We start from the raw sequence: 19,425 nt of genomic DNA, 5'->3' as shown, positions 1-19,425 counted from the left end.
ATAACTTATAATCAATAAGCACCCAAAGGTATGACCTAGTGATCAATGAAGTGGGTGAGAACTATGAGGTCTCAGGTTCAAATCCCAGCGGTAGGTAACATGTATGAGCTGTCTAAAACTTTTTAGTTTATGAAAAAATATAACATAGAATAGAAAATATAATACAAAATCTAATTTATTAATATTGTCATTAATTATATAGTAACTACTATTATAAGGCTAAAAAATGTTCTGTGAATGCGAGGGGGGAAATTAACGGAATCGAAACCAGTGACTCCATTCTTGTGCTTCTGCAGGCATCTTAACCCCTCCCCCCCCCATTCGCCCCTCCAAACCATCGACCCCACGACTAGCCTCAACTTCTTCCCCTGTAAACCAGGAAGCCACTGCCACTCTCTTACATATGCCATCTTCCAATTCCATCCCCAAATGCTAAAGATAATTGCTTAATTTCCCATTTTCCCATCTTCAATCTGCTTCTTGAGTTTTCAGCTTCTGCTAGGTGGGTCTGCATGTATTTTTCTTTGTTTCTTCCTGTCTTTTTTAGATCTGTGTTTGTTAGGGTTTTCAAGAATATGCCCCACTTGTATGTTACATATAACATATTTGGGTAATTTCAAGATTTAGTTTTGATGTCATGGAGTTGGTAATTTTTGCCATATAGGGTTAATTGGGGATGGGATAAAATTTGCTATACAATTGAATTTGCTATACAAGTTAGCTCCTTTTCATTTCTTTAGGGTTTTGGTACTATTTTGATAATTTCTCTTTTGATTTTTCCCAATTGGAGTAATAAAATGTGCCAATTTTAGCATAAGGGCCAAATGAAGCTTTAGCCCAGTGGTTAACAAGTTAAGGTGGAGGTACTAAGATCAAGATGTCTTAGGTTTGAATTTTTATTCCCATCAACATTTGGGTTTGTGTCCAATGTATTTGTTGGTATTCTTTTCTTTCCACTAGCGTGTGAAAAAGGGTGTTGATTCGTATCAGTTGGCAAGTTGTGTATTGTAAATCTTCCAACTGCTTGGCATAAAGAATTTAACATAGTGGGAGTTAAATCCAATTGCTTATTATTCATGTCTAAAGAATTTCTTCATCAAAATATATTGTTATTTGAAGTGTTATTAAGTACTTTTAGGCCATCCGGAAATTCTACCTCTTTTAATTATCACGGAAGGCATACATGTTGTTTTAAGTGGAAGTTACGTTTTGATTCCTTACTATCACCTTGTCAGCTTGAGACAACTCGACAATTAAGCTCTCTGTAACTACTAGTATATGCACCTTTAATAGATGAGCTTGGCAGTTGTGCGTTGTGCTTCCCAAATTATCCTGGCCTCAAAGGGAAATTCCATTTCGAAAATTATTGCAAATTTATTAACTACTATCAATTTTATATTCTTTTTTGGGTCATTACTGGAAGGTACCTTTTGGCATTGTTTTGTGTGCCCTTTCCAGATGATGAATTTCTGATTCGCCTCAAAATTCTCATGTTGATAGGAAAATGGATGGATCAACAGTCCAAAGCAGCAGCAGTGTGGACTCATTTTTACGGAACTATAAGCTCGGGAAAACTCTTGGCATTGGATCGTTTGGCAAAGTTAAAATAGCTGAACATACCCGAACTGGGCACAAAGTTGCTGTCAAGATTCTTAATCGCCGAAAAATCAGGAACATGGACATGGAAGAAAAAGGTATAGGAAAATAGGGAAATGCAGTCACTCTTTCTCTCACTATCCAAAGGATATGGACAATGTCTCTCCTTTTTTCCCTTTAATTTTAGAAGGAAAAAAAGAAGCAAAAGGTGGTGGTTTTTGGGTTTTTTTTTTTTTTGGTGTGTGTGTGTGTGTGGGGGGGCAACTTGTATCTTTATTATGATAAAAGATGCATTCACCAAAGTTTTAGAATTACGACAAACCTTATATAGCTGATTTTGGCACTATAGCCAAAACAATTCCTATTTTGACTATCCCCTTCTCTATTACTGTGTTCTCATATGCAGGAATATGTTAGCTGGTTTTGTAGCAAGTTCTTTTTCTCCTTCTCTACTTTGGGTTGTGGGGCTTACTTCCTAGACCAATGGTAGTGGTGACTAGCCTTTTAGGTCGTTTGGCAACCGGAAGGTTGCAATGAGTCAGTAAGATTGGGGGACCAAAGTCAGTTCTCTGTGCATGGACACATAACGTACTTAATCAGTTGCTACATGGGTTCAGACACCCTGTTTATAGCATCCTCTTCTGCTGAGCCTAAAATATCTATTTCTGCTAATATTTCACATTTTTCTATTTATGGTTCTTAAATAGCTATATTTCAACAAATCTTCTTTTTCTATGGCATTACATCTATGATCGTAGGAGCACTGGCTTCCATGGCCCAAGTGAAAGTAAAGGGAATTCTAGCTCATAGTTCAATAGGATATGTAGGTTATATTCGTACTGGTTTTTCATAAGGAAACATTGAAGGAATTCAATCTCTGCTCCTTCTACCTATATCGCAGTTGAAGCACCTAAAGGAGAATTTGGTGTCTTTTTGGTCAGTAATGGAAGCAATCGTCGATGAAAACTGATGTTTAACCTACTATTCGGCATGTTTGTTGCTTTATCATTCCTCCTCCTTTAGCTTTCTTCTTCTTTTTTCTTTTTCTGTTATGTCTTTTCAGGAACCCATATAAGTTGGTAATTACACTGTCGCCTGATTTTATATGGGATTGAACTTTTCTTCCACTTAAACTTAACGAAAGGAAGAAAAATGTTCGTTTTTCGTGATTAATTTTTTTTTTCCCTGTTATGAAGAAAACCTTTTATTCTTTCTGACACAAAGGTTGCAAGAAACTCCATATTCAAACTTTAGATCTCAAATCTCTAGGCGCTTGCATTTTGATTAGACTAGTTCCCTATGGGTTTTACCTTGATGGAGAATGATTTTGTTCTCAATGATTGATGATTACTTCTTCTTGGTTCTGGGTTGCAATTATCGATTTTATGCTTTTTATGGATGTCTGGACTATTTAAAGAGTTTATATTGCTGACATTTTGCAGTGCGAAGGGAAATCAAAATATTGAGATTGTTCATGCATCCTCATATTATACGGCTTTATGAGGTAATAGAGACACCTTCAGATATATATGTTGTGATGGAATATGTGAAATCTGGCGAGCTGTTTGATTACATTGTTGAGAAGGGCAGATTGCAGGAGGATGAAGCTCGTAATTTTTTTCAGCAGGTGGATGTCCCACTTACTTTCCTGAGTTTTATCATGCTGTTTAACTATTTTTAAGTAGTGATAGTATTCTAATTCTTCTAAAAAGCAGATAATTTCTGGTGTTGAATACTGCCATAGAAACATGGTGGTTCATAGGGACCTTAAGCCCGAAAACCTCCTTCTGGATTCCAAATGGAATGTGAAGATAGCAGATTTTGGTTTGAGCAATATCATGCGTGATGGTCATTTTCTGAAGACAAGTTGTGGAAGCCCGAATTATGCTGCCCCAGAGGTACGGAAGCTTCTGATAGGAGTTAATAGCATTTACTTTTTGTGGTTCAGCCCTTTACTGATTGAATTTTTTTCATTGTGGTTCAGCCCAATACCTAGAGCGTATGCTGCATTTTGTCACCTGTCAGCATTATTTCTTCAAAAAAGTGCTTCTCGTGGTCATTACATTTTTTTTTCTGTAGGTTATATCAGGAAATGTGGTTGAGCCCTTTACTGATTGAATTTTTTTCATTGTGATTCAGCCCAATACCTAGAGCGTATGCTGCATTTTGTCACCTGTCAGCATTATTTCTTCAAAAAAGTGCTTCTCGTGGTCATTACATTTTTTTTTCTGTAGGTTATATCAGGAAAATTATATGCTGGCCCTGAGGTAGATGTATGGAGCTGTGGCGTTATTCTTTATGCTCTTCTCTGTGGCACCCTTCCATTTGACGATGAAAACATTCCCAACCTTTTTAAGAAAATAAAGGTATATTTCAATATATTTGAAATCCAGCATGTTAATGTTGATTCTTAATTTGATTTTATCCTGTACTGATTGAGCTGCCCCTTGGCTTGAATTATTGTGTTTCCATATTTGCGATATGGTTGTCGCAAATTCCATTTCATGTGGGCATTCTATTATTTTGGTGGGCCTAAATTGACAACCAAATTTGGCCCCATATCCTAACTTTTAATATTACATACATGATAAGTCAGATATTCTCGTGTAGCTCCACTTTTTGTTGATGAAGCTTGAATATGTTGCTGATTAATCCATCTAACTATGTTGGTTACTAATTGTTTTCCAGTTCTGCCCTTCCAAGCGTTCCCATGTTTAAAAAACAAGTTGTTTACCGCCGATGGGACCCAATCTCATTTTTTTTTTGAAACTTGGACTAGTATGAGAAATACAATTGAAAAAGCAAAAAAGCAAGATCCTCCACCGAAATGAAATTGTTCTCCCTGTCCCTTTCACAAAAATACAGAGATGAGTTTATATATTTATTGAATCCATTGGGGCTGACGGGGCTCGAACCTGCAGCTTCCGCCTTGATATGGCGGTGCTCTAGCCTATTGGGTAGGGGTGTGCTAGCGAGCAAGAAAACGGATAGCACATGAATTACACGATAAGAGTTTTTTCTGTATGAACTGATTGCAGATGATTGTTTAACTGTATACCAATTTGTCTTTAGGGCGGAATATATACTCTGCCCAGCCATTTATCAGCTGGTGCAAGGGATTTGATTCCAAGGATGCTTATAGTTGACCCAATGAAGCGAATGACTATTCCTGAGATTCGCTTGCACCCTTGGTTCCAAGCTCATCTGCCACGTTATTTGGCCGTACCTCCACCAGATACAATGCAACAAGCCAAGAAGGTTAGTTCAAACGTACATCTGACTTATTAGTGATTTGTCTTTTCTGCCATTATGTTTCATATGGTGCAAGTTATATGCGGTGGAATAAACTCAATAATTTTTCCCAGATTTCACTTCTTTACTTATCTCACATAAATGGAAGTATTCTGTTCATTAAATGGAGAGTTCCTTTCTTGACTTGACCATTATGTGATGGAAACTCTGAGAATTGCCTTAAATTACTGCTCAGTTAGCTATAGAATCAGCTTAAAAAAATTTCTCCCCTTTTTAGTTGCCATTGTAAATGGTAGAGCCTATTTGTTTATCCCCTATATGCACTGTCCGTCCCCCTCCCCTGCTCCCAGAAAAAAGAGTGAAAAGGTGAAAAGAATGATCAGAATTGCTCATATAATTTTTTTTTCAGTTTGTATAATTTTGCAAAATGTTGTAAGGACCTGAAAATTGGGAAAGTTTACAATTGCTTTGGAAGTTCCTGTTATTAAAGCCACACAAATCTACTTTAGGTAAAAAGATACATGATTTAAAGTTCAAAATAAAGACTTTAAAACAAGTGATCAGCAAGTTTTCCCCCTTGGGACAAGCACACAGTTGCATATCTTGAGAAAAGATCACATTTGTCGTGCTGTCACTACCATGCTTCTTGTGCTAGATACTCTCATTACATGTTGGTCAGATCATCAGAATATCCTTGTTCTTTCAGCCAACTTTTTGATTTATGACTTCCTTGTTCCTTCACCCTTTTGCTTGCAACAAAGTCCCACTCTAGTTTCGCTGCTGTAGTTTTACTCCAGGTCCACTCTGCGAAATACACCCGACAAATATTAGTAGAAATTTTGCAACTAAATATAATTAGGAAATTGCTGTATTCATTGACATGCATGTGATGTGTTGGTGCATCACTGCATCCTCTTTAATTTTTTTTTTCAAATGCTTTTCTTTTCACATTCACTCAAAATCTACTTGTATGATACCTGGGGTCTTTTTGCAGTGAATTCAAGACTTGAAACCTTTTGTACGAACTTTTAGGTCCAAACATGCTTTTATACTAGCAAAATTCTCGCCTAGTCAATTTCTTTTTGAGAATTATTTAATTGCAGATCGATGAAGAGATTCTTCAAGAGGTGGTTAAGATGGGATTTGACAGGAGCAACCTTATTGAATCACTTCGCAATAGAGTCCAAAATGAGGTTCATCATCATTATCAACCATCTACCTTTTCTTTTTTCCTGGACTGTCTGTTTTCCTCATGTTTTTTGTTATATATCAGGGCACTGTCGCATATTATTTGTTACTAGACAATCGCCATCGTGTTTCCACTGGCTATCTGGGAGCTGAATTTCAGGAGTTTGTGGTGCGTCTTTGCCTGTATCCATTGAATAAAGCTACCGTTTCTTTTTGATCTGCTTTTATAAAATGAAGTCACCATCTTGTAATGAGTTTCTTCTCCACGATATGTTGTATCTTTATTATGGTTAATGAGTCCATCAACAAGTGGGGTATGTAGTTGTGATTGATTTTTCTACTTCAGATTTTTTACCGAAAAATATCTGTATAATTGGATATATAAAAAATGCTGACAGGAATATGGCTACAATCGAAACAATTCAAATGAAGCTGTTACTTCCCCTGTTGGGCAACGCTTCCCAGGAATAATGGATTATCAGCAAGCTGGTGCGAGACAGTTTCCCATCGAAAGAAAATGGGCTCTTGGACTCCAGGTTGGTTCGTTTTCTCATGCACATAAGCGGACTTTTCTCTCCTTTTTTTTGAATAAGTAAATCATTGTACATTCATACTTATTGATTAAATTAAAAAAGGAGCAAAAGGATGTTATGTTTAACCCGTGAAGGGAGGGAAAGACTTATATTAAAGAGCTTGGTTCTTATTTTCATGATGGAAATTTAATCAAGGTTCTGATAAGCTTTGGGACATCTTGTTAATTCCATTGATAATTATGCACTATTGTGCACATATAGCCTCTGCTAACTGAATGGGTTCTTCGTTTAAACTTTCTAGTCAATTTAGGCCTTTATTCTGTTCAACAGAATGCTATAGATAATTGTCGTTTTGGTTTTGCTGCAGTCTCGGGCACATCCACGTGAGATAATGACTGAAGTTCTGAAAGCTCTGCAAGAACTAAACGTGTGTTGGAAAAAGATTGGTCAATATAACATGAAATGTCGATGGATTCCTAGCGTACCAGGTCATCATGAAGGCATGGGTATTAATTCTATGCACGGGAGTCAGTTCTTCGGAGATGATTCAACCATTACTGAGAATGATGGGGTCTCTAAATTAACAAATGTGGTCAAGTTTGAAGTTCAGGTAATCAAACTTTTCATGGATCATACATCTAGTTTCTGTGAAATCCTTTATATACAGGAGTACACTAATGATGCTTTAGCGTTGAGATAATGTTTAAAAGCATGTTTATCACGAAAAAAAAAAAGAATGTTATAATAGAATTGTCAATGTTAATGACATCAACGAAGAATTGGGTGAGAGATAAGTCTGTACTTTCAATAATGAAATATGTTGCACATGATTGGTGGAAGTCTCACTTATTTAATGCCTGTATCGTAAATGCTATTGCGTTTTTTAAGTGCATATCTACATCTATTTTATCAAATGGAGGGGCAGGGATTTCAGGAACTATTGATCTGTATGGATCCTACATTTCTAGCTTACTTTTGCTTGGTGCTTGACAATGTGTTTTAGATACAACTATTTACATAAATAGATTAATCGCTTGTTTGGCCAAAAATGTTTTTTTTTGGCCAAAAGTGCTTTTTTACCTAAGCTAAAGTGTTTGGCCAAGCTTTTATAAGGAAGAAAAAGTGCCTTTGAGTAGAAGCGGAAGCAGTTTTTGAGAAGCAGAAAAAGTAGCTTCTTCCCAAAATCACTTTTTTGAAAAGTACTTTCGAGCAAATAGAAGTACTTTTTAAAAGCTTGGTCAAACACTAACTGCTGCTCAAAAGTGCATTTCAAATTAATTATCCAAATACAAATTGTTTCTCATCGAAAGTACTTTTTTGAAACGGCAAAGGGCCAAATATACCCCTGTACTTTTGGAAAAGGTTTAAATATACCCTTCGTTATACTATGAGTCCAAATATACCCCTACAGTTATACTTTAGGTTCAAATATACCCCTCATTTAAACGGAGGGACACATGTCATCGTCTTGTTGACCAATTTTAAATATCTCCCAATTAATTAAAAAGACTCATACTCATAACCATACCCATTACCCATACCCGAAAAGCAAGCTTCAAAAGCTTCATCAATGGCCGCTACTGCCGTACGATCTGTTATTCCAGCATCGGACGAGGAAGACGAATCTGAAGGCCAACGTGTGCAGACTCCATCCTCAATCGGTGGCCGGTGAGCCATCTCTGCTGGGAAGGCGGTGAATCGTGTGGATGGGTTGTAGGGCTTGGAGATTGGAGGCAAAGGCGGAAAGAAAAAGGAAGTGAAAGAGGAAGAAGAAGGAAGTGATAAGCCTACTCTAGTCGAAGGTTATGTTGTATGAATGTATTAATGATTCGACGTGATAACTCTAATTTTGTGTAAATTTCATCAATAATTTAGTACAGGTAGTATTAGATATGTAAAAGATTGTGTATCTGAAGCTTAAAATGATGGATTTTAAAAAATGGCTGCTATGACTAGAAAGGCTTTTGCACTGATCTAACACAACAACGGTCCACAGGTAAAGGCTTTTGCTTTAGAAATAGTTAAAGAAATTGGAAATACAGTTTGTGTATTATTTCTAATCATAGCAGCCATTGATGACAAGCTTTTGAAGCTTGCTTTTCGGGTATGGGTAATGGGTAATGGGTCTTTTGAATTAATTAGGAGATTTTTAAAATTGGCCAACAAGACGATGACATGTGTCCTTCCGTTTAAATGAGGGGTATATTTGAACCCAAAGTATAACTGTAGGGGTATATTTGGACGCATAGTATAATGAAGGGTATATTTAAACATTTTTCGAAAGTACAGGGATATATTTGGCCTTTTTCCGTTTATGAAAAGCATTTTGAGAAAAACAGTTTTTAAAATAAGCTGACTTTATAAGCTTGGCCAAACAGACTATAAATATCATACAATATCAATTTTTATGATCCGGTAACTCCAGGTTGCTGGTCTTTTGCTGGATTTTCCTCTCTTTATTATTTGGGGGTGGATTGGTAACTCAGAAGAATGGCTTTTTAGGTTGATCTTCAACATTGGAATGAACAAAAATTGGTCCTTCTGTAATCTGAAGATTAAGAACTAGATGGAAAAAATGTTAGTAGGTGATTTCTTCACATTTTCCTAAAGACTTGGCGTGCATTGTTATCCTATACCTATGCTAGTGGAAGGTAACATGTACTGGTAGAATAGTCGATTCTATCATTTGGATCAGCTTTTCTTGAGTCTATATTCTTGACTACATCTGTGATTTTTGGAATGTTATTGATATTCGAGTTCCTTTGGTTGCAGCTTTACAAAACTAGAGAGGATAAGTACCTGCTTGACCTTCAGAGGGTTCAGGGTCCACAATTCCTCTTCTTGGATCTCTGTGCTGCTTTTCTTGCTCAGCTTCGAGTCCTCTGAAATCCACGAAATAAGGAGCTAACTTGGAAGACTATCGATGTTTTCCAGAAAAGCTCGTGCTTGTATATAATTGGTATACCAGCTCAGTTACTGCATTTGTCTGTTAACAAATTCCACCCTGCTTGGTCAGAGGTGCCTAGCAACTCTTTTTGTTGATTCGCTAGGAGTTCTAGCTACTTTTCTTTTGTGGCATGTTTCTTCTTAACATTGTCAGTGTCTATGGAGTTTCAGTTACCTACACTTTCCACTTATGGATTGAACTAAAGATTCCATTTTGCAAGATGAGCAGTCTCTCTTTGACCCTTGTACTATTAGGATGAATTTACTTATTCCTTCTCCTTTTCCTGATTATTGTTCGACATCCTGAGGATATATTTTCCTCTTTTTTCATTTTTTTTTGGGAATTAACTAATGCAAAAGTATGTACCATTTAATGTAGTGAAGTTGGTCTCTTTGGGGTAACACCATATTTTAGCTGGTGAAAAGAATTGAAAGTGGAAAAGTTGGATTTAGTACATTTGGAACAAAAGCTGAAGGAAAATGAATGATAATGAGGGCTAAAAATCCTTCATTTACTTTAATGACAAACCTTGATTACCCAAGTGGAACGTGTCATGTAAATATTCTGGAAATAGAAAGTGAAGTTCAAAGATACTTCATTGTACTTTGACTGATTAAAGTACAGGATACATGTTTGGAATATCATATACTCTTCCTAATGCTTTACAAAATCAGGTTGTACTTAAAAATATTATTCTTGTCAGTGAAAAGGTGAAAAGAGAATTAAAATTTCCTGCTTCAAGCATCTCTGGTCACTCATTTGTACTTTCTAACGCCACTAATACTAGTAACAACCACAAAATAGTCTCAAACATAACTAACAACATTGCCACCCTTCCAAAACTTCGAGTGATTTTATGGTGTGCCTTACACAACTGACATTAGTTGTGCGAGGTCTTTTTTTATCTCACATATTTGTGGACTCATATCTTAGACATTTGGGTTCACAAAATTCTGGGACCACAAAATTGTGAGACAAAAAGGAGGCCTCACACAACTAGCATCAGTTGTGTGAGACGCAAAATAAATTTTTTCCAAAACTTCAAATGGTTCTAGTGCCTGAACCTACCCCCTCCCTCCCCCCCCTCTCTCTCTCTTCATGCCAAAAAATGAGTCCTTTAGAAACACCCTAGGTACATTGTGATCAATTAGGAAATGTCCCAACAAACTGCAACAAGAAGATTCCCACTACCAAGAAATGTTTCTGTTGTGAGAAGCACCTATATAAACCTATTGCCTGCCTACAACAAAAGCCAGTGCAGTGCCTCTTCTATAAGCTGCACTCAACATTAGTCTTTAGATTTCCTTTCTAATTTAGGAATCCATTTTAACTTACTCTATATCAATTCTCTTTGGCTTGCATTAAATGTTAATTAAGTTTGAGAAAATGGAATCCCTCAACACTCCATTTGATGATTCACAAATATCTGAAGATAGTAAAGTAGATAGAAGGAAGCAATTTGATGGTGAAGTTAAAGAACACAAATCCAAGAACCTTATTCCTGAGAGAAACAGGCGTCGAAAACTTAATGAAAGGCTTCTTGCATTGCGCTCATTGGTCCCAAATATTACAAATGCAATGAATCAGAACCCTTCATTCTTCATTTTCAGGTGTCAGTTTTCTAAAGAAAATGGATTTTTAACCACTTTCTAAAATCTTTAAATTCTTGTCTGATTACAGATGACCAAAGAAGCCATAATTACTGATGCTATCACTTACATTAGAGAGCTACAAACAAATGTGAGCAACCTAACTGAGCAGCTTCTAGAAATGGAGTCACCTCATATAGAGGAATTGGAGACAAAAAATGAAGAGATTATTGATGCTGCAGAGGTAGGTAACTTTATGTATAAACCGAAGTTACAATCTTTGTTGCTTCAGTTGAAGTTTAATTTCCTAATCTACTGCTACTAGACATTAAAACAATTTTTTTCTTTCTTTCTAAAATAGCCTGAAGTTGAAGTGGCTCACATTGGTACAAGTAAGCTTTGGATAAAGATAGTTTGCCAGAAGAAAAGAGGTGGATTTACTAAACTGATGGAGGCAATGAATGTTGTTGGATTTGATCTCAATGACACCAGTGTCACTGCCTCAAAAGGAACACTTCTTGTTACTTCATCTGTGGAGGTAGGAAAAAATATTGTTAAAAAAGTAAGGTTTTTTAGTAGCATTTGTTTACTTCATCTGTGTGGTGCAGTATAACAACATATAAACAATTTGTTTTATCTTTCTATGTATTATTTCAGGTGGTTCGCGGTGGACTAATTGAAGCTCATCAAATCAGAGAGATCTTGCTGGAGATCATTCGCGGAATCTAGAAAAATGAAAATCCTTGCAGGAATTTGTTTAGCTATGGATGTCAAAAGGATTCAGTTTTTATATTTCCCATCATTGAAAAATAACAATCCCTTTATATCCAAATTGTCTTAAAAGAGCTTGTTTGAACTCTTGTTTTCAGCAGCATATCATATGTTTCTTGTTTATCATAACAGACTGTTTAATTGAGTAACAAGATTTAATTTGATAATTTTACAGACAAATATCAGTAAAATATCTTCCGTCTTTGTTTAGGAAATGTCTTAACACAGATATTTAACGGTAAAGAAAGTTCAACATTTTCTTTTCTCTTTTGGAAAACATAAGAGTTAACAAAAGTTTTAACTTGGAAGAGATCAAAACTTGGACATCAACACACATTCAACAGCTGAAACTCATAATCCTGGTTAGTCATATATCAACTTTTCTAAATATATTGCTTTGCTGAGACCAACTTCTAGTAATAGAAATAAAAGGAGGGGGTACACAAATTATTTCTGGACAATGTTTTCAAGTAACAAAGCATATTGGTGGGAGATCAATAGAGCTCCATAGGGACAATTCACTCTCATAAGCACTCTCCATCGACGAAAATGCCACTGCTTCTTCATCCTTTTTCTCAGTCATTTCAACATTGCATTCTTCACTTTCCTGGTTCTTTTTGCATGCATTTCGGAGTGTGGATAATTGCTCAGACGTTTCCCATTGCGTTACTCCACCAGATTTCATCTTCAATTTTAAACATTCTGTAATCCCATTAAAGGCATAAAGGGAAGCCGAAAACGTCCTCTCGTAATTCATCCTCCTCATTGCCTCACTTACCACTGATGTTTCTTCCCCATAAACCATCCCATGTTCCATTTTCTCTGATGATAGCTCTTCAGCTATCTCAAATGGCGAATAGTAACACGATCCAATTTCATCAAGAAACTGGAAATCAATATTGGACTCTATATCTTCTAATACATCAGTATTACTTGCCTCTCCTATCTCCTCTTCTTTGTCTCCCACTTCAATAATCTCCCCATTCGAGCTCTGAAAGTTATTGACAGGCTGAATAAAATCAGCCCAGCTACTAAAATCTGTTGTAGTTGCACTAACATTAGCGATCGTATTGCTATCAGTTACTATGTGATCATCAGGGCAATTGAGATAATCAGCGTACAGTGAATCTGAAAAATCAGATACATTTTCTCCGAATTTTTCTTGATGATTCTGCTGCTGACGACCAATTTCAGGCACGGAACAAGATTTGGATGAATCAGCAACATCAGCAGCGGTTAAGGAATTATTTCTCTCTTTGAGCCTGGTAAGAAGAATATTAGTGATTTTGGGTGGCAAAGCTGAAGTGGAAGAAGAATTGGATAAAGAACAAGGCCAGAAATTCGTGCGAGTATTGGCTCCACGAAGTAAGCAAGCAGCTTCATCGTATGCTCTTGCTGCTTCCTCAGCAGTGTCAAAAGTTCCAAGCCACACTCTTATTTTCTGTATAGTGTCTTTTATTTCAGCAACCCATCTACCTGATGGCCTTTGTCTAACCCCAACATATCTATTTCGGGCTCGTTGAGCACCGCTTTGTGTGGCTGCACCATCTGCTTCCTTTACCATCTCGTTCCAGGCTGCTGCAAGGGGCCGCGAATGGGATTAGATATTCCAGGAGTCCTAATCGTAAATGATGGTTACAGAGGTTGTGTGTATCGACCCGTGCAATAAACAAGTTTGGTGAATTGTGAAGGCGTTGGATCATGGATGTGTGCTTGTGTAGTTATTATACACAACTAAGTTGGGATGTGAATGACATATTTATATAGGGGAGAAGGAAGATCCTCTCAAGTGTCAAATGGCAAATTATTAGAGTTGAAAGGGTGCTTTTCCTGTTTGTTAAAACACATTTGTTTTATTGTTTTGGCTTTCTAATAGCAACATATGGAGGCCTCTGTTCTGATATATAGAAAACAAGAAACAAAAGGAATTAGAGAAGAGGGTTGTTAAAATATTAAGCTTAATTAATGTTATTTAATATTAGATGGTTTGACATAGCAACAGAGTGCACCTTATTATATCCTTGGATATATACTTTATTTCATAGGCTTTAGGAAAAAGAGAAGGATATTCTTGTCCTCTTCATATTTTATCTATGTATACGTTATACGTGGATTGGTTATTCGATGTTGCTAGTGGTACAAAGTTATCCCTAAATTGGTGTATAGATTCATACATACATGGATAGAAAATATATACCAAACATGAAATAATTATTACAACTCCCTTATACCAATGATTATTTCTTCCTATACACTATACCAAACGACCACTTAGGTATCTTAAGCGAAGTTAATCACCCACGCAATAGGGTTAAATTCTTTGTCATTCCTTATATACACGACACTCTACTGTAATTGTCTATTGATACTCAAATGACATTCACGTACGTAATCAGAATTTTTTTTTGGTGCAAAAAATACTATATTATATAATATTAAAGTAGAACGTTACAAGGAGCAGGAGGCATCAAACACAACATCCTAGGGGGACGACCTCTGGATGAACCGTAACAAAAAGGGGGTTCTGGGGGTAAACTAATTGAGGTCGTTCCTGATGAAGTCATTCTTGTTTAAGTAGATTAAATAGATGGATAAATTTAATTAGTTTTAAGCTTTCAAAAAATTAGTGCATAGTTACTTACCATTTCGACCGCAAGTCAAATACCATCTAAACTGAATATCTATATTTGCTTAATTACATATGTTTGTTATCATCAATGTGCTCTTGTTATGCCCATCTCCAATTTGTACAAAAAGTTGTACGTTTTGGACAATTTTTTGAAAGAGATTTTTGAGGTTTTTTTTTTGGTAGAATTTTTTTATTGCGAGTAGGGGAGTGAGCACAAACAGTACAAAAACAAGCTTGTACTAAAACAAGAAGGCAAAACAAAGAGTTGGAAATGCCCTTTTGTGTTTTTAATGGTGGTTTTGTTTATTTGATTCGTTTCTTTTCATCTGCTGTGGAGTTGCTGATTCCTTCAACAAGGCCACTCTAAGCCCTCCAAATGGAAGTTCAAAAACAATCCCAATCTTTTCTAGTGATTCTGAGGTATGCATATTCCCTTTAGCAAACAATGAATATTTTATTTTGATGGAAATAATAATGGAGAACGACTCAACTTCTACTAAAAATTCAGTTTGGTCTTTTTTTTTGAAAAAAAAAACTCAATCATATGTACAAGGGATTAATAGTGGTTACTCTCTTATAGCCCGTTTGGCCAAGCTGCAAAAATCAGCTTATTTCAAAAAGTATTTTTTCTCAAAAGTACTTTTGGCGAGAAACATTTTGTGTTTGGCTAATTAATTTGAAAATCACTTCTGAACATCAATTAGTGTTTGGCCAAACTTTTAAAAACTGTTTCTACGTATATTTTTCTCAAAAATGTTTTTCACAAAAATACTTTTGAAGAGAAGTTACTTTTTTTTGCTTCTCCAAAACTGTTTCTGCTTTCGCTTTTCCACAAAAGCACTTTTTTTTTCTTTCAAAAGCTTGGCCAAACAATCCAAGTTTGAAAAAAAAAATACTTTTAAAAAAGAAAAGAAAAGTGCATCTAGAATTGGAGAAGCTTGACTAAACATACTACTATTTTAACTCTCAAAACCTATCAATTGGAAGCGAAAGTGTCTCACCAACTGAATCAATCCTTCTCGATTAAGAGATTCAAGTGGATGCCTCAGATTCATTGTAAGTAGCTTTTCTTGATTTTGGCCTAACTCAATCCAAAAACTAACTCATGAGTTAAGAATTGCTCAAGATCATATAAAGAATCGAAAAACTCCATACCCAATCGAGGGAAACCAAAACCCTTATGAAAGAAAACTTTGCCTTTAAAAATATTCTACTTCAACACAGACCTATTACTTAGATTTGTTTATATGAGTTATCAACATTTATTCAGCTCTATTTGGGCACAGTTTGCCAATACTACAATAATATGGTGATTTCAAAATTCATCTTCTACTAAATGTGCCGTATGATATATTAAGGAGATAGTATGGACACGTACTTACTGATTCCTTTGATGGCCGGACTAGAATGTTCCCCGGCCAAGTGTATATACACTTACAAAATCACATCATTTATGTAAATATATCTACCCTTATGAATTGCTAAAAGCATTGAGTACACCAAATTAAACTAGTTGCATAAATACAAATACTCCCTCCTTCCCATTTTAGCTCAAATATTTATCCCAAAATAACTGACACTTTAGGATTTTAAGACTAAATTTATTAGTTGCTTCCAATTATAACCTTAATATAAAAAGAGTAATACTCCCTCCGGTCCACAATAAGTGACCAATTTACTTTTTTATTCTGGTCTGAAATAAGTGTCCATTCATATAATTAAGAAAAAATTCAATTTGTTTTTTCAAAATTACCCTTATGTACGTATCCCTAAAAAGTCATTTACTCCTCACATTTGAGAAGAGAAGTAAGTGCTACTATAACTTGTTGTTCCTCCTGTATTTGTAAAATAATGATTATGGAAATTAAAACGTTAGCTTATCATATAAATGAAACACAAATTAATTTGAGCCTACTGAATTCACAGTGTTTCCTTAAGGAATTTAATCCCCTCCTAGTACCCAAGGTTATGGATTATTTCCTCTCAGGATAGAACGAATTACACATTGGTGTAGCGGTACTTCAAACCCCAATGTTTCAGCGAACACAAAGTTCGGCAGCAAATCACACTTACTGTTGCTTTCTTAGTAGTTTAAAACAATGCAGAACAAGGGAGGAGAAGTCAGAAATTCGTATGGAAAATCTGAGAGGAAGGAGTGCAAAGTATAGCTAACGTTGAGTTTTCGGTGAAGAGAAGATCAATTGCTCTTAAGTTTTCAGTGTATCTTCAACAGACTGCTTGCACCCTCTATTTATAGTGCAATTAGCTGCTAAAAATGGACCCGCTGCCACTCATGAAGTGGAGCACTTGGCCATGGTGGACAGAACACCAGGCTGTTTACTAATGGAGCAATCAATATAGCAATGGTGGCTGGAGCACTACTCGTGGTGGAATGAGCACTTCCTCATTAATATTCACGGATTGGAAAACATCCGTTACAAACACGAATAATATTACGTTAATATTCACTATTAACAAATAAATTTGGTCCAAAAAATTAATCAATCAATCGATCATTTGACCAAATCCGAATCCGAATCCGAAGCCGAAGCCGAAGCCGTAGCCGAGCCGAGCGAGCGACGACGATGGCGCGAGGCTTGCCTTCTTCCTAACTCTTTAAGAGCTACATGAATTGCATTTGTATATAAAACCACTACCAATGAGGGACAATGTCTCACTAAAAAGAGAGGGAAACTTAAAATTTTACTCAAAATTTTTATTTCCCTCCATTTCCCATTCACCCTCTTTTTAATACCTTTCTATATTAAAAAGAAACTCAACAATCCCCCACATGAATGGGGAATGACTATATCACGGAAGTATGCATGAAAAACTTGTGTGATTTGCAAGCAAGGATTAATTGCATCTGGATAAGTAGGTTTCCCTTTGAACTTTTCGTAGTGAACTTATGTCGGATATACTCAGTCAATCGGTAGATTTGATATCTTTGAACCGTCGAACTTTAGTGTATACCTAGACAACCATAAGTCACATAATCAATCCCTTAACCGTCTTTGGTTCTCATTGTTGTGTTCGTTTCAGCCATGAACACTGCCTGGTTTCATAAGTGCGTAGAGAATTGGCCTTGCAAAATTCTCCTTGAAGCGGCTAACACTTCACACTTACATAGGTGATTCCTAAACGTGTCATCCCGTAGATACACTATTTGATATACCCTGTATCAAATTTAGAAATCATTAAAAAGCCTTAATGCTTTATCCTTGGTACTGAACATTGTCTCATCACGAGAATGGACTAAAATTTTTGTTGACAATGTTGAACCGTTATTAATGACTTTGTTTGATCTCCTTGAACCTAGATCTTGGGATCTCCAGTCTTCTAGGTAGAGTTACCGCCACAATGACTTATTCTCGGCCATAGTCCCAGTCCCCTCGATGATTTCTCAACTACCTCTCTAGTTAGGACTTTTGTAAGTGGATCCGACACATTATCACTTGACTTTACATAGTCAATCGTGATAATTCCTCTAGAGAGAAGTTGCCTAACGGTTTTATGTCTTCGTCGTGTATGACGAGATTTACCGTTATACATAACACTCCCAGCCCTTCCAATTGCCGCTTGGCTATCACAGTGTATGCATATTAGTGCCAACGGTTTGGGCCAAAATGGAATGTCTTCCAAGAAATTCCGGAGCCATTCAGCTTCTTCACCGGCTTTATCTAAGGCTATGAACTCAGCCTCCATTGTAGAGCGGGCAATACAAGTTTGTTTGGAGGACTTCCAAGATACCGCTCCTCCACCAATAGTGAATACATATCCACTTGTGGACTTCGAATCAGTTGAACCGGTGATCCAATTTGCATCACAATATCCTTCAATCATCGCAGGATATTTACTGTAGTGCAAATCAAAGTTTTGGGTATGTTCTAAGTATCCCAAAACTCGTTTCATTTCCATCCAATGAGATTGACCTGGATTGCTCGTGTATCGACTTAGTTTACTTATAGCACAAGCTATATCTTGTCATGTACAATTCATGATGTACATTAAGCATCCCAACACACAAGCATAATCCAATTGTGATATGCTTTGGCCTTTATTCTTTGCTAGTGCAAGATTTACGTCAATTGGAGTCTTTGCAACTTTAAAGCCCAAGTGCTTGAATTTTTCAAGTACTGTCTTAATATAATGAGATTGTGAAAATGTCAGACCTTGAGGAGTCTTTTGGATCTTAATCCCCATAATTAAATCCGCAATTCTCAAGTCCTTCATATCAAACTTGCTAGTTAGCATACGCTTAATAGCATTTATGTTGGCAATGTTATTACTCATTATCAGCATATCATCCACATATAGGCAAACAATGACTGTGATTTGGAACATTTTTAATGTACACACATTTATCACATTCATTTATCTTAAAACCATTTGACAACATTGTTTGGTCAAATTTCGCATGCCATTGTTTGGGTGCTTGTTTTAGTCCGTAAAGGGACTTAACAAGTCTACATACCTTATTTTCTTTACCTGGAACCACAAACCCTTCAGGTTGTTCCATGTAAATTTCTTCCTCCAACTCTCCATTTAAGAAGGACGTTTTAACATCCATTTGATGAATTTCAAGACCATACACTGCAGCTAATGCTACTAACATCTGTATGGACGTAATCCTTGTAACTGGGGAGTATGTATCAAAGTAGTCAAGACCTTCTCGTTGTCTATACCCTTTGATAGCAAGTCTTGCCTTAAATTTATCAATAGTGCCATCATCTTTCATTTTTCTCTTAAAAATCCATTTAGAACCCACAAGTTTATTTCCAGGAGAAAGATCAACCAATTCCCATGTATGGTTGTTCAAAATGGATTCTATTTCACTATTGACTGCCTCTTTCCAGAACAATGATTCCGAAGAAGACATAGCTTCTTTAAATGTTCGAGGCTCATTTTCCAATAAGAAAG

General features: G+C 36.3%; 2 protein-coding genes across 4 annotated transcripts; one reads left to right on the top strand and one right to left on the bottom strand.

The window, feature by feature from the left end:
* The first annotated feature begins 230 nt into the window (after positions 1 to 230).
* LOC104220174 (SNF1-related protein kinase catalytic subunit alpha KIN10-like) lies at positions 231 to 11,961 on the top strand. Of its 3 annotated transcripts, XM_070168205.1 has the most exons (13): positions 231 to 502; positions 1,501 to 1,694; positions 3,039 to 3,223; positions 3,312 to 3,494; positions 3,831 to 3,962; positions 4,669 to 4,854; positions 5,952 to 6,041; positions 6,122 to 6,205; positions 6,435 to 6,572; positions 6,937 to 7,179; positions 11,197 to 11,349; positions 11,467 to 11,643; positions 11,763 to 11,961. In XM_070168205.1, exons 2-13 carry the CDS (start codon positions 1,505 to 1,507, stop codon positions 11,832 to 11,834), a joined length of 1,833 nt encoding a protein of 610 aa, XP_070024306.1. In that variant the 5' UTR covers positions 231 to 502; positions 1,501 to 1,504; the 3' UTR covers positions 11,835 to 11,961. The 3 variants fall into 3 exon arrangements, with proteins under 3 accessions (XP_070024306.1, XP_009769293.1, XP_070024307.1); XM_009770991.2 differs by lacking the exons at positions 11,197 to 11,349; positions 11,467 to 11,643; positions 11,763 to 11,961 and adding an exon at positions 9,342 to 9,763 and having other exon boundaries at positions 232 to 502; XM_070168206.1 differs by lacking the exons at positions 11,197 to 11,349; positions 11,467 to 11,643; positions 11,763 to 11,961 and adding an exon at positions 8,119 to 8,455 and having other exon boundaries at positions 232 to 502.
* A 321-nt stretch (positions 11,962 to 12,282) lies between these two features.
* On the bottom strand, positions 12,283 to 18,798 carry LOC104220171 (ethylene-responsive transcription factor ERN1-like). The gene is made up of 2 exons (XM_070166540.1): positions 18,678 to 18,798; positions 12,283 to 13,451 (listed from the first exon to the last, which is right to left on the bottom strand). Exons 1-2 carry the CDS (start codon positions 18,796 to 18,798, stop codon positions 12,343 to 12,345), a joined length of 1,230 nt encoding a protein of 409 aa, XP_070022641.1. The 3' UTR covers positions 12,283 to 12,342.
* Positions 18,799 to 19,425: the final 627 nt, after the last annotated feature.

Source organism: Nicotiana sylvestris, chromosome 2 (assembly GCF_000393655.2).
Source record: "Nicotiana sylvestris chromosome 2, ASM39365v2, whole genome shotgun sequence".
NCBI lineage: Eukaryota > Viridiplantae > Streptophyta > Magnoliopsida > Solanales > Solanaceae > Nicotiana > Nicotiana sylvestris.
This window is presented reverse-complemented; position numbering and strand designations above follow the sequence as displayed.